Source organism: Dermochelys coriacea, chromosome 6, assembly GCF_009764565.3.
Source record: "Dermochelys coriacea isolate rDerCor1 chromosome 6, rDerCor1.pri.v4, whole genome shotgun sequence".
Taxonomy (NCBI): Eukaryota; Metazoa; Chordata; order Testudines; family Dermochelyidae; genus Dermochelys; species Dermochelys coriacea.
The window spans coordinates 87779704-87796525 of NC_050073.1; the positions used below are offsets into that span (position 1 = coordinate 87779704).

Sequence of the window (16822 nt, forward strand, 5' to 3'; positions counted from 1 at the left end):
GCCCAAGGCCTTGGAGAAAATTCCTTTAACAAGGACACTGCAGATTTAGTTCAGGCTTCACAGAGTAATTAGGTGTCAAAGCATAGGCACCAAGCAAGTGTGAGGCTGGAGATTTGTGCTGTCCTCAGGCTGCATGTTCATGGGCCTGCAGGTTTCAGGGATACATTCCAAACATGGGGCAGATTTCACCTACATGCAGAGACTTTGTTCACCTCTTTGCTTTGATTCATTTATTGCCACCCACTGTCTATCCATGTGTCTCTATTTACCATGACACAAAACCCCTGCTGTCCTGGGCTGGGTCTCCTCTAGGTCCAGCTGGATTTTGCTTGTGCTATTGTAGAAGGTCCCAGCGCAGTCTGAGCCGCCAAAAACCAGCACAGTGCACAGGTTGCACTTGCCCTGGCTCTCCTTGTCTACATCTGTCAGGTGAGCAGCGGTGAGATTGAGCAGCGTGTGGCCAGCCCGGGGCACAAAGGAGAGGTGACTGTGTGTCACTGTGCTCCATGCAAAAGTGTCTGCAACAGAAAGGAACGATCGCTGCTGGCAACCCTATCCTCTGCACCAGGATGAAACAGACAGATGGACACAAGGCTGCCAGAAATACCAGCAAGTGCCTTCACAGCACAACAGCCACCTTCAGCAATTCTTTGTCAATCAGCAGCTCTGAGGAGGGGATGGGGAGTTACTCACCAAGATGAAAGGTGAATACATCCTGCAGGGCTCCCTTGGCATTGCAGCCCCCACTGATCAGGACCTTCTGGTCAGACACTGGCATTGCAGCATGGAAGCTAGAATCAGAGCAAAGCATAACCACCAGAGCAAAACATGCAGGGGACCCACCTTCACTCCTCTCCTCCCCCAGACACCACCTAGTGGGGCTCTACTTACCTAGGAAGGAAGCCTGGGATAGTGGTTCATGCCACAGATGGGAGTCAGGACTCCAGAGTTCTAGTTCCAGGTCTGCCCTTGAACTGTTGCATAACCCTGGGCAACTCACTTCCCTCTCTGTGCCTTAGATGCTGACTCACCTCTGCAGGTGCTCAGAGGCTTAATGTGTGTCTGAGAAGCACCAGAGAACCTCAGACAAAAGGTGCTAATGAAGGGCAGGGGGTTTGCAAATACCCAAGGGCCTCCCTTCAAGAACCAAGCATTTCCCTTATAAAGGTTTCTCCCTTTCTTTGGCTCTGCTGCTGGCCAGGCACCAGGGAGGATGAGTTGTGCTGGGTTGTAGCCCTGCAAGTATGCAGGAAGCACAGTTCCAGCCACAAAGCAAGATGCAGGGGGAGGGAAGAGGAAGGGGGCAGGAGAAGAGGCCTCTTGATCCTGCAACAAGATCTTACCAGCGCGAAGAAGGCTGTCCTGAAAGACATGGGACTGGCACATACTCCATGTAACCTGAAGCACGGGAAAAAGCAGGAGACACTTCAAATGCATGGCAATCCTACCAGCTCTGCCCAACCCCACTGCAAGACAAACACCTCTGTGCTGACTGTGGGGAACATAGGGTTTGCTGCATCAAATCAAAAGCAACTGGTTTAATCTGCTATCTAGCTTCCTGCAATCACCAGTGTCTAATGTTTCTTACCCCGACTTGGGCCAAGCCATCTCCTACCCACCCAATCAGGGCCTTCCCTACATCCACACCTTCCCATCCCCCTTACTCTAATCCAGACACCTCAGAGCCATGCTGTCCCCCTCCCATATCATATAAGGGTCCTCATTCACCCACTGTCCCCAATCACGTTTCCTAAGGCAGACAGCCCTTGGATTCCCACCCCAACTGCCAAGTATAGTCTGACAGGAAGGCAATGTCCCATTCTCACCCAGATCCAGGATGTGCACGTCATTCAGGTACAAAGGGGTCCTCTGACCCCCAAAGATCACAAGCTTGTTCCTCAGCAGAGTGGCTGAATGGCTGGGGAAAGAGGGGGGTTAGTGAGCAAGGCTGCCTTGGGAACCTCTTGGAATTGAGGGTTCAGTCTCTTTTCACAAAAGCAGGCTTCCAGGAGAGCCATTAACTCGGCTACACTCTTGTGGGCTGGGGCAGCTTGAGTTTACACATGGCCATTCCCCGCTTCTGTGCTCCCCACAGCCATGAGAGCCTAATACCAGAGCACCACCTGCTTGTGCACAGCCCATCAACATGGGACAGTCCCCCAGGAAAGGGCGGGGAGCTGCTTCGCTTGAGACATTTAAAACTAGAACTGGACCAGCCCTGGGGATGTGACTGTGGGGGACAATCATGCCCTGCCCTCCAGCTGCTGGTGCTTCCCTCCCTCCGTCTTTGAGGGCTGAAATGAAGGTGTCTCACCCAAGCCGAGGTAAGGGCTTCTCTCCCTCCACAATGGGCTGGTACCAAATCTTGTACTCAGGGTTGAAGACATAGAGTGTGTTGCTGCAAGCCCTGGACTCCAGGGATGCCATCTTGGGGAAAGTCCCTCCAAAGATAAAAAGCTCCTTGCGGTAGATGGTGGCGCTGTGGTAGGCCAGTGTTGGCACCTTCCCCGTGGCCTGAGGAAGAAAGTTCCCAGTCATGTTTCACGTGTGAAAATGAAGTACACAGATTGTCGTGGGTCAGCTCCCTGCTGGCCATGGACATAGTGAGTCCTGGTGCCACTACCTGCTCCATGACTAGACCTCTTAAGATGCAGGTGGACAATATCCGCTCAGTTTATGTCCCACCTTTCTCTGACCTGAACAAGGCACCACCCCACTGATCCCAATTGCTTCTGAACACAAACAGGAAGAGGAGGTCATTCTGGAAACATTTCTGCCCCAATCACTGCTAATCCCACCCATGCCATTCTCTCTCAGCCCTTTGGCTTTCCTTGTGCTTTAGTGCTTCCCAGAAAGAGAGGAAGGTGCATGGGGTCACCAGCTGGAAAAGTTTCTCTACAGGAAACAAAGAGGGAAGGGAAAAAGCATAAGATGAGGTTCTCTGAACCAAGAAAGCCAGCTCATTATCTTGGTGCCCAGACCAGGTTTTCACTCGCCCTCCCACAAATGGGGGACCATTTCCCCTGCAATTTGTGTGCTGTTCTCCCATGTAGCTTGGCTCAGATACAGCATCCAGTGTCAATCCATTCTGCCTTCAGCCTCACTCACGCTGGATGCACTATCTGGTTTCCAGGGAGCTTCAAGCTTTTTAACCTAGTTTTCCTGGGTGGGTCTGACTTGGCTCACCCCAAGGGACAAAGCAAGGTGGGGGATTAGAACCCAGAACAGCCCCACTTCCCCTTTGCCCTTTTGAAGGCTCCCATCAATGACCCTAACCACATCCCTTCCACTGACCAATGGGAAATGGGAACCAACATACAGTGCCTGACTGGGCCTGGGGCCAAAGCGCGAGCACAAGAGCAAGGACATAAGCACGTTGCTCTTGGGTTCCCAGCTGGTCCCCCAACAGAAACACACTTCTCCCCCTCACCATGCTTTGTCTCTTTCCTGCAGAAGGTCTGCTACTCACAGCCACGAGAAGCCACTTCCAGGTGGCTGTGTCCAGGATGTAGATGGTGCTGTAGAGCTTGCTCTCCTTCATGCCCCCAAAGACATAGATCCGTTTGGTGTCCAGGTCGTAGGTGGCGGTGTGACCACGTGAGCAGGGTGGCACAGAACCCCGTGGTGGCAGATCCATGGGGAACCAGAAATCATTGTCTGTCGGAGTAACACCATTCTAGTGAGGGGGCAGAAATCCTCCCTTTACTCCTCATAGCTCAAAAGCCCTATCCCCTATCCGCCTTTGGTCAGGACCCTGCTCCCTTCATTCCCCCCACCTCTTGACTCGGGGCCAGAGGGAAGGGCTTACAGCACTGTTTCTGGGCTTGGAGGTGGAGGGCGTGGGGGCAGCATATAGCTGGGGAATAGCAGAGCAGAAAAGAAGGTGTGTGTGGGGGGGGAAGCGGCAGGACCCTGGATTCACCCCACAAACCCCTCAGACACTGCGAAGTGTGCCACAGCCTCTGCTCCTTGAAAGCCACCCATCTCCCCATCCCTGCTTCCATTGACATTCCCAGTCCTAACAACCAACAGCAGGAGCAGCTCACACATGCAGGATTGCAGGTTCAGGCTGCGGCCCATGGCACTGAGCTCAGCATTGGATGGCACCAATGGATGGCCCCCCAGCCTCAGCAGCATGCAGCCTTCTACTGAGTAGAGGGACGAAGAGGGGGAAATGGCGCTATCAGAAAGGAGCGGGGAGGAGGAGAGTCAGCAAAGAACATGTTTCAGAGTAGCAGCCGTGTTAGTCTGTATCCGCAAAAAGAAAAGGAGTACTTGTGGCACCTTAGAGACTAACAAATATATTAGAGCATAAGCTTTCGTGAGCATCCGATGAAGTAAGCTGTAGCTCACGAAAGCTTATGCTCTAATATATTTGTTAGTCTCTAAGGTGCCACAAGTACTCCTTTTCTTTTAGCAAAGAACATGTAACAACAATAAAACAGAGAACAAGGAGGAAGATGAGCAAGAGAGAAAATGGAGAAATAGCTGCCCAGGTCAGGATGAGCTGAGGTGCCAAGGGGGCACCCTCCCACACTCTCATCCCAGCGGAGGGAGCCAGCGGCTTTCAGCCTATCCATGCAGAATAATGCAGCCCTCCCTGCGGAGGGTTCCACACAGAATGGCATTGGCATGGGTGGAATGCTTCACCCGCCTGGCTCAGAGCAGACCCAATCCACTCAGCTCCTGCTTCTCCCAGAGATGCCTTCCACCCATAGGGACCTCTGCCTTCCCCATCCAGCCCCAAACTTCTCACCAATCTCTAGCTTCCAGAGAGCATCCTTGCAAGGCTGTTGATTGGCTCCCTCTCCACCAATCAAAATGGCTGTTTCTGAGTCACTGAGGCACATGGCATGACACCATCGTGGGCTCGGACAGACTGGAGGAGAGATCAAACCAAACTGCGTCACTGGACCAGATAAGGGGACCTCAGGGTCTCCTCGCTTCCATGGAGAAGGCAAAGTGAGGAGGCAGGGGCCTGGACTCTCATGGGAAGGTGGTAGCCTGAGGCCCTGAACCCCCCAAGGACAGATGGCAGGGCAAGAAGCACTACATACCTACACCCAAGTGGTCTTGAAGCCAGCCCCTTGGACATGGGGATTTTCTTGTTAGCTTTAGGGAGTAATCATGGGGTTTCCCCTCCACATTCTCAGTAACACAGGGAGCCAGCAGTGGGGAGTCTGGCTAGCTGCAGGATCATGCACCCTGCACTTCATGACAAGCAGGTGGGGGGCATTTTGATCCCTTTGAGCAGCCATGCCAGAAAGGATCCTCAGCTGCAGACAGGCCCAGTTCTTTTCTCCTACATTCAAGAGTTTTGGGAGAGTCTGGTGACTAGGGGACTGCCAGCTTCTAGGGCATGTGGGGGGTGAGAGGCCAGGGTTCCCTCCAGCTAGTTCTTTAGGATAGCTCCTTCTCCTGTTCCATTTCCTTCTCCTTTCCCTTCCAAGGTTCCTCCCTCATCAACAGGCCCCCATACTAACTGGTGGGGAAGCTGGAAAAAGTTTGGTCAGTCTATGTATCATTTTACCCACCCACCCCCCTTAGTGAACCCCACCAAGCACACAGTGGGGCAGCTCAGATTTCAGGGAGGCTGCAATGGCATTGGAGATAGTTCCTACCCCTCTCACAATGCCCGAGGTGTCTAGTTTGGGGCGACCCCATGAGGGCAGGCAGAGTACGCATAGCCTGCTCACAGTTCCGGATGCTTAGGGATTTAAGGGGACAAGCCTGAATGTTCACTCTAAGGCCTACGACATTAAACGAATGATATCCCCAAGTGGCTTAGAAGCCAGCCCAGAGTCCGAGCACCAGGTTCTCACCTTGCAGCTCCTTCACCTCCAAGTCTGCAGAGAGAAAACACAGATAGGTGATGGTCCCCTGAAAGCAGCAGCGGGGAGTCACCTCCTCGGAGGGGCTCAATCCTCTGATATGGTGCAAGTGCCTCTTCCCCCTTCCCTGGCACACAGCCATGGAAACACTTCTGAACATGGAGATCCATGGGAGTGGATACGGTGCCTCTCACAGCTAGCACACTGGTTCCAATCCAGCCACATATCAGGGTGACAGGCTGACTCACAGGGAGTGAAGAGTCACCACCAGCTCATTTCACCTGCCTGCGCAAACCTCAAGGTTCAGAGGCTTGGGTCTCAAACAGCATAGGAGAGTAGGTGAGGTTAGTGCTGATGAAAGGTGCAAGAAAGCTAGCCCTGGAGAGAGAGGGCATCTGTATCCCCAGAACAGGTACAAGTAAAGCAGGGCCCCTCTCTGCCACTGTGCTTCACCCACTTCCTGGGGGGGACCCCTTTATGGTGAGACAGGAGCTCAAGCTCCATGACTCTGTCTCTACTCAAACTGCCAACAAGGAGAACCATTGTGACAGTGGTTTGGGGATGGGGATACTTGTTTCACTAGGAATGGGACCAAGACCCAACAACTCATTTCATGCAATGAATAGCCATCAAAGGCTTACAGCTTTTGGTCACAAGCTGGGGCTGAATTGGAACCAATGCTCTTAAGGAGAAAGGTTCCATTTCCAATTCCCCAGTCCCTGTAAGCCAGCCAACTCCCGGCAGACCGTTATATACAAAAGGAGCTCAATGCAAGAACAGTTTTAAAAATACTGTCCTGGCACACTCTGCATTTGGCATCAATTAATGACGTGTCCGATACGGACCAAGAGATATAGTACTAGTAAGGGGTCCTAGACTAGAGCTCACGAGACCAGAGATCTCAGCTCAGCTCTGCCACCGATCTACTGTGTAACAGTGAGTAATGCTCTCTTTGCCTCAATTTCCTCAGCTATTAATGGGGAGAATTACATTTATCTTCATTTTTAAGTGCTTTGACACCTACAGATGAAGAGCTAAGTGATACTATTACATGGTGCAGTGCAGTGACATCAGAAGACCCCGGCTTCCATTTCTGATCAAACAGGTAGAGGTGGCACACTCAAGCCATTTGTTCAAGGACAGAACTGGAGAGAGATTCTCAGGGTTCTGAGAGGGACACAGGGGATCCTCTTGGCTGGGGCTAGGAACTAACTGGGCAACTGTCCCTTGAGGCAGCACACACAGGTCTGGGAGTCAAGCTGGCAAGACCCAGAATAGACACCCTAATGTCCGCATCTCACTCCGCATTTACAGAACCAGAGTTACCTTCAGCATCTTGCTCCCCTTCACATGCCCTGGGCTCAAACAAGACCTTCCTAGGGTTTTTTAGCTCGATAGGTCTAGGCTTGCAAATTTTCTTCCTGGCCTCCTTGGGTGCCTTCTGGCCAGTGGGTGACTCTGGGGCAAAGGGCATCAATAGCTTTTTTGCCGGTGGAGATAAATCCTTACTTCTGGTCCTTTGTGCTCTGGCAGTCACCTCCAAACTCTGACGTTTAACCTGTCCAACAGAAGTCACAGCAGAATCAGCTGCTCTGGCTTCTGGGAGAAAAAGTAAGCCCGTTCTATATCTCACATGGCTCTTTATATCAGCTTCATCCATGGCTGGAGATGACAAAGGGACAGGTGAGCCAGAACCCCCATAGTTGGCCCACTACTGTGGTGGAGGTTAATTTTAGAGAGGGAACCAAGCTGATGTAGCCATCCGCTGTTCCTCCTGCTGCATGCCCAGCCAGTAGTGTTGGAGAGAAATTCTTCAGATTGCCAACTGAAGAGTGGCACAGCAAGAACGGGGACATTATTAGAAGGTGGGAGAGCGGCACAGTGACAAGCTGAAGCATTTACCTGTAGACACCAGGTGCATTTGACTCAAGTGAGGAACATTACAAGTCATTGATCTTTCTAGCACAGACCAGACCTTAGCTTCACTAACCTGTTCAGCCAGGGCCCTGTTAGGGGAGTGGTGTCAATGGCTTCACCTGCAAATAGAGTTCACTGGCTCCAAGTGGCTATGAGCAAGGAAGAGGGTAGGAAGGAACAGTTGAGATGTCCAACGTGCACATACCTCAGTGGTATCGTCCAAGACCTGGATGGGGGACATGGTATCTTCCAGGAGGACTGGTGACTGGGTGGGTTCCGGTGCCAGAAAAGGGCAAGTGGGGGTGCTGTTGTAGATGCCCTTGAGCAGCTAAGGGACAGACAGGGACCGCAGAGCAGCATAAAAACAACATTCTCAGCCTGCCCCCATGTTTCACACACACCATAGGCCTAGTCTCCCTCACTCACAGAGTGAGTGAAAAGCTAAATTACAAGAGAGAGATCAACTGCAGGCCAGAAGCCCTAGTGTCCAGCTCTTAAAGATTTCTAGGCCACAAGGGCCCACTGTGATCATCTAGTCTGACCTCCGGTATAACACAGGCCATAAAACTTCCCCAAAATAATTCCCAGAGCAGATCTTTTAGAAGAAACATCCAATCTTCATATTAAAATGGTCAGTGATGGAGAATCCACCATGACCCTTGGTAAACTGTTCCAATGGTTAATTACCCTGACTGTCAAAAATGTACACCTTATTTCTGGTCTGAATTTGTCTAGCTTCAACTTCCAGCCATTGGATTGTAGGATACCTTTCTCTGCTAGATTGAAAAGCCCATTATTAAATGTTTGTTCCCAAAGTAGATACTTATAGCCTTTAATCAAGTTACTCCCTTAACCTTCTCTTTGTTAAGCTAAAGAGATTGAGTTCCTTGAGTCTATCACTATAATGTACGTTTTCTAATCCTTTACTCATTCTCGGGGCGGAACCTTCTCCAATGTATCACCATCCTGCGTGAATTGTGGACAGCAGAACTGGACACAGTATTTCAGCAGTGGTTGCACTAGTGCCAAATACAGAAATAAAATAATCTCTTCTCCTTGCTGACATTCCCTCATTTATGCATCCCAGGATTGCACTGGTTCTTTTGGACATAGCGTCACACTGGGAGCTCATGTTCAGCTGATTATCCACCATGACCCTCAAAATCTTTTTCAGAATCACTGCTTCCTAAGATAGAGTCTCCCATCTTGTAAGTATGGCCTGTGTTCTTTGTTGCTAGATGTATACATTTCCATTTAGCTGTATTAAAACAGTGTTTGCTTGCACCAATTTCCCAAGTAATCCAGATTGCTTTGAAACAGTGACCTGTCCTCTTTATTATTTACCACTCCCCAGTTTTTGTGTCATCTGCAAACTATCAGTGATGATTTTATGTTTTCTTCCAGGTCATTGATAACAATGTTAAATAACATAGAGCCAAGCACTGAGTTCTCTGGGACCCCGCTGGAAATACACCTGCTAGATGATGACTCCCAATTTACAATCACATTTTGAGACCTAGCAGTTAGTCAGTTTTTGGAACTTGGACTGGTGGTGATGAAGGCGTTTCTCACCCCAGAGCACCCATCATAGTGGATGCTCATTCATGTGGACTCCTTCTTTGCTTCTCTTTCTTGCCCATGGGGCTAGGCAATTGTCTAGGGGGAACAGTCACAGAGCTATTGCTGGGAATTAAGCAGAGCACCCAGTGCTGTGATAGCTACAAACAATGTAACAGCCAAGGAAGCGAAACAAGGCAGGAATCCTCAGTACCTGGAACCAATACAAGTACTGGCTCTGAAAGGTTGCAAATATGAACATGCCAGGGCCCTAGATTACCATCCCCAACCTTGACAGCAATGCCATAGGCCTCAGAATCTGCAGGACTAAGAGTGGAAAGCTACATGGATGCTCTGATGGACAGACAGATGAAGAGCATGAACTCAGCCCATGGATTGGAGCCTTATTCAGGAGTGCTGCAACCAGGAACTTTTCAGCCTCATATCAATAATAATACCTAGCTTTATAAAGCTTTTCATCCATAGACCTTAAAGTGCTTTACAAAGGAGGTCAATAGGAAGAAGGAGAGGATCCATCTCAGGGGCACTTGATCCAGTGATTTCAACACATGGGCAACCAACTGCCTGGATACCAAGAACTGGGGATTGAATGGAATTGAAACTTCCTTTACCTACTAGTATCTGTGGCATTTAAAAGTCAAAAGTGCACTGGCAGACCTGTGCATAGAATATAGGTCTGGAACAGCAGGGCTTTGGGTCAGGCATGAGGTGCATTAGCAGATCTGTGGGAAGAGACCAAGCACTGGAATAGCAGTGGGTGTTGCTGGCCATAACCAGCACCCACAATAGGAAGAGCAGGATACGTAGGGAACTGCTTTCTTACCTGCCCATTGACAGTCAGGAGAAGTTTAACAGGGTTGCCACAATCCATCTGTTTCAACGAAGACATCAGAATATCCACCCTCCAGTCACCTTCCCATACAAGGGACCTGTGCAAGGACAATGGAATCTCAACTCACAATGGACACTGCCCAAGGGAGACATCCTGCTCCTCTACCAGTGCTAATGCATAGAATTCAGTGCCCCCAGGCCAAAAAGCACTCAGCCCTGGGAGGGAGCTTTCCCTCACCTTCTGTTCCTTCCATGGCTGCAAAGGAAGGTTCCCAGTGTCAGGGAGAGGCTCAGGGACACAAAAGGGACATGGAAGACAGGACACTCTTGAGGCAATAAGGAATAATGGAAGTTTTGAGAAGGAGGAAAAAAAAAATCATATGGCGGCGAATGAACCAGCAAGCCTTTCGGATTCTTTTTCACCCTTGTAACAATATGGGGGAGAAGGGCTGACCTGGGGGGAATTGTCATGCCAATACGGGGGGGGGGGGGAAGGTGAGCTAGGGAGCCCTTCCAAACTCTCTCCGACCCATCTTAAGTTCCTAACTTGATTTCTATTGGATGGTCAGAAAAACCTATGCAGTACTATTCTACAGGCCTTTTCCATAGGAGCCCACACACTTTTTATGTTCAGTTTGGGGCGTGTTTTTGACAATCACCACATTCTCCTGCCCAATCTGCCAGAGGGGATTGATCACAGCAGACAAAAGAATTGGTTACAATTTTTGAGAGGGGAAAGATGGCCAAAAAATAAAAACTTGGCAGGTTCTCCCTGCCTAAGTGTCAGCTCTGCCGGCAAAAATGTTCAACCCTCTCTGTGCTAGCACAGAGCTGGGTGCTTTCTGCTGGTAGCGGCCATGCTACATCTGTACTCCCCACTGCTACAACAGTTGCTGTAAGGGGAGCTTCGTGCCTGTATCTCCCATGGGTCCTGCACCATGTTAGACCCGTTCACCCCAAAGCTGGCCATCACAAGGAAGAAGAGGGGACCAAGCAGCTGCGGCACTGACAGAGCGTGCTACAGTGCAGTTTCCCGCTGGGGCTGGCCTGCTAGTGCTCAGCCCTAGCTCAGAGTTTTGAGACCTAGAGCCCTATTCCCGCTACTCCCCATATAGACGCACTCCCTCCACATCCTCTGTTCCCTTGTTAGCTGAGGAAGACCTGCCCCCCCCCCCCACACCAAACGAAACATCGGCCAGCAATCAGCTCAGATTTACCTCAAATAACAAAGAGGACCTAGTCCCCAACCATCCACCAGTAGGGATCCACTCCCCACATGACAAAGCACCCCTCAGCCAGGAACCATAGGGTCCCACCTCTCACTTCCATCACCGGTATAAGGAACAATCCCAAGAAACTCCTGGAAGGGCTGGGATGGGGTAGCGTGGGTTGACAGAGAGGTTGGGGTGGTGGGAAGAGACCGGTGTTATATACCCAGGAAATTTCACTTCTGTCAGCCCCTGATGTGGAGCATTTTTAAGGAGCCCCCTGTTAAACCATTGGCAGCATATCAGTGCCTATCCAAGCCCCAACATTTACCTCACATCAGACCCCAATTTGCCAATCCTTTGTGGCTTGACATCTGGATTCACCAGCACCTCCACAGTGATGCTTGTGTTTTGGGAATAACAATTCCAGTCACCCAAGCCAAAGACTACAAGTTGTTTTGGCAATGGCAGAGGCAGCTGAATCTGGTAACACATCTGGCTGGATTTGCTTGAAGAGACAAAAAAAAAAAAAAAAAAAAAAAAAAAAAAAAAGGTGCAGCAGAAATACAGGAAGCCCAAATGAAAACAAGGAGAGGCCTGGGCAGACGTCCATGTTACGAGAGACTGAAAGGATTAAGACTATTTAGTTTAGAGAGGAGATGAATAAATGGGGATGTGATTAATCTACAGAAAATAATATATGGGCTAAAGAGGGCAAATCAGATGCTTCTATTACCCTTTCTCATCATAATACAAGGGAAAAGGGGTATTCAATCTATTTAAAAATGGATGGGCAGCTGGTGTACACAGACCACTGCCAATCATGCTGATCGGTATCATTTCACTGGGTCCTTGTACTCCCCTGTCTATATCCAGCTGTTGCCTCGTCTTACGCCATGTCTACACTACCATTTATGTTGGCAAAACTTATGTCCTCAGTGGTATGAAGTAAAGCTACCATACCACCGTTTGGCCAACAGCCACCGCTCTCTGGTTAGCCAGCTCTGAATGTGTGCAGGAAGGTTTTTTTTCCCCCTAAAGCTTCCCCCCCACGCCCCATCCAGAATACATTCCACACACCCCAATTTGAGAACCTCTGGTGTAAGGCTATGTCTACATTACCTACCTTAGAGTGACACAGCTGTACCGATGCAGCTGCCCTGCTGTAGGATCTCTCACGTAGCTGCTCTACGCCGATGGGAGAGAGCTCTCCGGTTAATTAAACCACCCCTGCGAGCGCCAGAAGCTCTGGCGGTGGGAGAAACTCTCCCACCAACACAGTGCTGTGCACACTAGCGCTTATGCTGGAGTAATTTACGTCGCTTGGGGGTGTGTGGAATATTCACACCCCTGGGCGTCATAAGTGGTAGTGCAGACATACTGTTCTGTGTTTGTACAGCACCTCGCACAGCGGTGCCCTAGTCCGCTGCGGCTCCTAGGCATCACAGTAATACGAATAAACGATAACAACAACTACCTTAAATTGAAAAAAGAAAAGGAGGACTGGTGGCACCTTAGAGACTAACAAATTTATTTGAGCATAAGCTTTCGCGAGCTCCAGCCCACTTCATCGGATGCATTTGGTGGTGCATTTGCCTCCGATGAAGTGAGCTGTAGCTCACGAAAGCTTATGCTCTAATAAATTTGTTAGTCTCTCAGGTGCCACCAGTCCTCCTTTTCTTTTTGCGGATACAGACTAACACGGCTGCTACTCTGAAACCTCTCATTAAATTGAAAGGCAACACATTTCAAACGGATTAAATATGTACACGTTCCTTAGAGAAGGGACCATGGGGGGGTCCCCTAATCCTGACTAGGGCCGCTGGACACGGCAGCCGCACACACAAACAAACCAACGGTGGCACTCAGTCCCAGATCACCGACATACTCGTCACCTGCAAGGGGCCCCCAACCCAGGGAGGCAGCAAGGTCTCGAATCGGACGCGCCAAAGTACAGCCGCGCCCGCTGACTGCAGCCCAGCAATAGGGAAGCCCGGCGTCAAAGCCACCTACCGCTCCCCGGGGAGGGATCCTGGCCGGGGACTAGGGCGCGGCGCTTAGTTTACTGCCCGTCGTTTGACACAGCCTCGAGCTAAGGGGGGGGGGGGGTCGGTCCAGCGGGCTTCCCGCGCTGGGGCCGCAGGTCAGGACTCGGGGGCAGCGGCACAGCGGCGGGATGGGTCCAGCGGTAGCGTCGCACGCAGGCGAGGCGGGGAATCGCCCGCGCTGGGGGCCCGGACCTGTGCGAGCTGAGCGCCCGGCCGGGATCCCCGCCCCGCGCAGGCCGAGCCTCCGGGAAAGCCCCAGGCCCACGTGGAACTCGAGAGAGCCGGAGCGGCGGCCGGGCCTGCAATGGCGACCCGGTTAGCTCGTCCCCGGGCCCCTCCCGGCGCGGGTCTCACCTGCGCAGCTGCCGGGGCGGCTCCTGGAGCGACCAGAGCACGTAGAAGTGGAGGCTGGTGCCTGGAGCCGCCGCCACGCTCCGGGGCGCCTCGGCTGGTGCATCCCACTGCCCAAGGGCCCCGGGAGCCCAGCTCCAGCGGCGGGGCGGGGACCGCCGGCTGCCTGATGCCGAGCGGCTGGGGCTGGAAAGCAGCATAGCCCGGGGAACAGGTAGCGGGAAGCTGGGGCTTTATATTCAGCTCGCAGAGGAAGGGGCACAGGACAGCCCCACCTGGGGGCCCCTGATACTGGAGCTGACAGGAACCGGGGGTACCCCCATAACTGGGTGGGGGTGAGGAACAAATCCCTTCCCCCAGGCCTTCTTTTTTTCCTCTCTTCCTGTATTCATTCTTGTAGAGGGGCCTGACCCCGATCCGCCCCCCCTCCACAGCTCCCCAAAGACAGCCCCACCCACCACTCCCCAGCTGTGAAGAGGGCACACCATTTGGTCCTGTCATTAGGCTGGACGTCAGCCATCAAACCCCCCAGTTTAGCCCACCCCCCCCCTCGCGGTGCAAAGTGGTTCTGGCAGCGATAGAGATGGCAACGAGCAAGGCCAGCCCCGGTTGCAGCAGAGATTGGCCGGTTCCCTATGGTAATTAGAGTACCACTTTTATTAGTAGTAGTAATAAATTAGGTAATTTTTAGATCTGGGGGCTTAATGCACAGCAGGATCTAGTTCTAGCAGGGCTTAAGCCCTTTGTTTGAGAGCTGGGTTGGAGGGGTACCAGAAGAGGATTATGGCCGACACCCAGTCAAAGGTAGCAGGTTTCCAAGTGTAGACCACAGTTTTATGTGCAATGCATGTGGCTCCTGTGGGGAAGACAGAACAACAGAGGACCTTAGCAGTAAAATCAGCAGAAGCCAATAAACTAATAGCCTGAGTTCAGACAAATATTCAAACTAATGAAAGAGAGAAGGATCCTCACAGCCCAGCACAGTGTTCCAAATCCATCACTTTCCAAGCAGCAGAGAGAGAGAATGTGAGAATGACTCTAGTTCAGTGGTTAGGGCACCCATCTCCTCCTTCAGCTGCTGGGTGTAGAGCAAGGGAGCTGCTGAACTCATTCCTACAAGAAACACCTAAGCTGTCTGAATCCAGGCAGCGCTATTGGTTGATTGCTAAACAGAGCTAGGTACCTAATTCTGAGAGGGAACAAGTTTAGGACATTTGGTTGCCATCTCCCATTGGCTAGTTTAGGCAGATTCCCACCTCATATGCTGGCTTTTGTGGCTTGCATTCTTAGGCACCCTTCTCTCCCCATTCTTTGCAGAGGGGGCATTGGTGCTTAATTCAGACTTTGAATCACAGTATCGTTCCTATGATTTTCTAAAAGCTGGTGCTGTGATGCTCAGCATTGCAATGGCTACGTCCCTTCCTGGCTCCCATGCTGTGTGTCCAAGAGTTATGGTTAGGAAAGCGTTTGTGGTACAGTCAGTGTAAGAGAGCCACACAGTTGAGCAATTAACTCGTGGTAAATTTCACACCTACTTCTGTTAAAAAATTGTCCACAAGCTGGTTTTCCTCCTCTACCATTTGAGATTATTAAATAACAGGGACAGAATTATAAGGGTGCAGATAGATCACTGTAGATGTTCAGTGGGTAGTCTGGCTCAGAGCACATGGCCTTTTTTCTCTTCCATGACTGGATGAGCACAACTCTTAGAATAGGTTTCCAGCGTGAATAAATTCAGAATGTGCTTTGTGCAAATATCTTTTAAATTTACCACTACCCTGTATACTTTTGCCCATCCACTCATTCACAACAATACTCAGAGCAAACAGAAAGGTAAATACACAAACTGGAACCAAGTGGACATTGTGAAAGAAACCCTCACATTTGCACTAGTCACTCCACTCTGAACTCCCTAAAAGCACCCAGTGCTGCAAAAAAAAAAAAAAAAAAAAAAAAAACAAATGGTGAAGGGAACATAAGGTCACAGACAGGTAGTGTAGCTGGGTTTCTGCTTTTATTTTATCTAGCAGCTGTTCTTTACAAACAGCCTGCTCCTTGGGGATATTTAAATAGTCTTCAGATTGGCCTAGAGCATCTCCTTACAGCCCCCTACCTACAGGGGTAGAGAAGGAAAACATGGTTTCTGGGCAATTTAATCAGTCTCTCTCAGTTGGAAACCACCACTCTCTCCCTCCAACAATTCTAAAGGTGATGAAATGGAGACTGTCCATTAGCCCTCTCCTCTCCTGCTAGGGGTTACAGTACAGATACGATCACGGGGGGGGGGGGGGGAGAAGAGAGCAGAGGAGGCAGCTCTACCCGCTCTAAACTTGTGGAACAGGGGGTTTGATTAATTTTTTAAAAGCCTCTGTACTCCTGCCCTCTGACTCCAGCTCTGCAAGCATCCTCTGCTGCTGCTAAAAATCACATTCATTTGAAGGGCAAGAAAATCCCAACAAGACGTTGACACCATCTGGACAAAAATAGTTTGGATGAAATATGTAGCCTCTAGCCTTGCTCCACCACCTATATTAGGCTTTGTAGATATTTTGATTCCCCAGCATCACATATAACCAGCTTTATTGCAACTCAAGGAACCGAGTGTTATGCTGGACCAAACGCAGGCAAGAGTATCCACGTGGCATGGTTTTGGCAAGCTGCTTACCAGTCGGTTGGAGATCAGAGGAATGGAGTCATGCTGGAGAGGGAACTATATTGCAATCTCCATTGTATGGGGGGGGGACGGGGACACTACTAAACTTAAGCACAAGGGTTTAGAGTCTAATTCACCCATACTCCTTCAAAGTTGAGGAATATCCTGCCTGCACCAGGTCATAAGATGTCACTGTCAAAGGAGGTAAGATACCTGACTACAAGACCGCTCACAGCACCATCTTAAAACAGAACGATGAACTTCTTAAAGAAGCATCTGACCAGTGCCCAATGCCAGAGGTGCTCCAGCATAGGGTGCTTACCAATAGCAGTGCCCCTGCTTATGCCAGCTAAGACAAGTAAGGAGAACATCCTTAGTTGCCAACTGCTGAAGTCCGGCACTGCT

The 16822-nt window shown here is 50.6% G+C and overlaps 1 protein-coding gene across 7 annotated transcripts; it reads right to left on the reverse strand.

Annotated features, from left to right (window-relative positions):
- Positions 1-10: 10 nt before the first annotated feature.
- Positions 11-14129, reverse strand: LOC119858003. Of its 7 annotated transcripts, none has more exons than XM_038407763.2 (13): positions 13768-14127; positions 11697-11873; positions 10150-10255; positions 7954-8076; positions 7158-7389; positions 5823-5846; positions 4757-4879; positions 3470-3657; positions 2315-2514; positions 1827-1918; positions 1344-1398; positions 694-791; positions 11-518 (listed from the first exon to the last, which is right to left on the reverse strand). In XM_038407763.2, the coding sequence occupies exons 1-13, from the start codon at positions 13962-13964 to the stop codon at positions 262-264; spliced, it is 1872 nt and encodes a 623-aa protein (XP_038263691.1). In that variant the 5' UTR covers positions 13965-14127; the 3' UTR covers positions 11-261. The 7 variants fall into 7 exon arrangements, 5 of the variants coding, with proteins under 5 accessions (XP_038263691.1, XP_043372182.1, XP_043372183.1 ...); XM_043516247.1 differs by having other exon boundaries at positions 11-559; XM_043516248.1 differs by lacking the exon at positions 5823-5846 and having other exon boundaries at positions 11-559; positions 13768-14129.
- Positions 14130-16822: the final 2693 nt, after the last annotated feature.

Coding starts and splice junctions, on each gene's coding strand:
- LOC119858003 (XM_038407763.2), bottom strand. CDS start 13,964: ATGCTGCTTTCCAGCCCCAGCCGCTCGGCATCAGGCAGCCGGCGGTCC. Junction 1,919..2,314: donor AAGCCCTTACCTCGGCTTGG/GTGAGACACCTT, acceptor CTCTTTCCCCAG/CCATTCAGCCACTCTGCTGA. Junction 519..693: donor TGTATTCACCTTTCATCTTG/GTGAGTAACTCC, acceptor TTTCTGTTGCAG/ACACTTTTGCATGGAGCACA.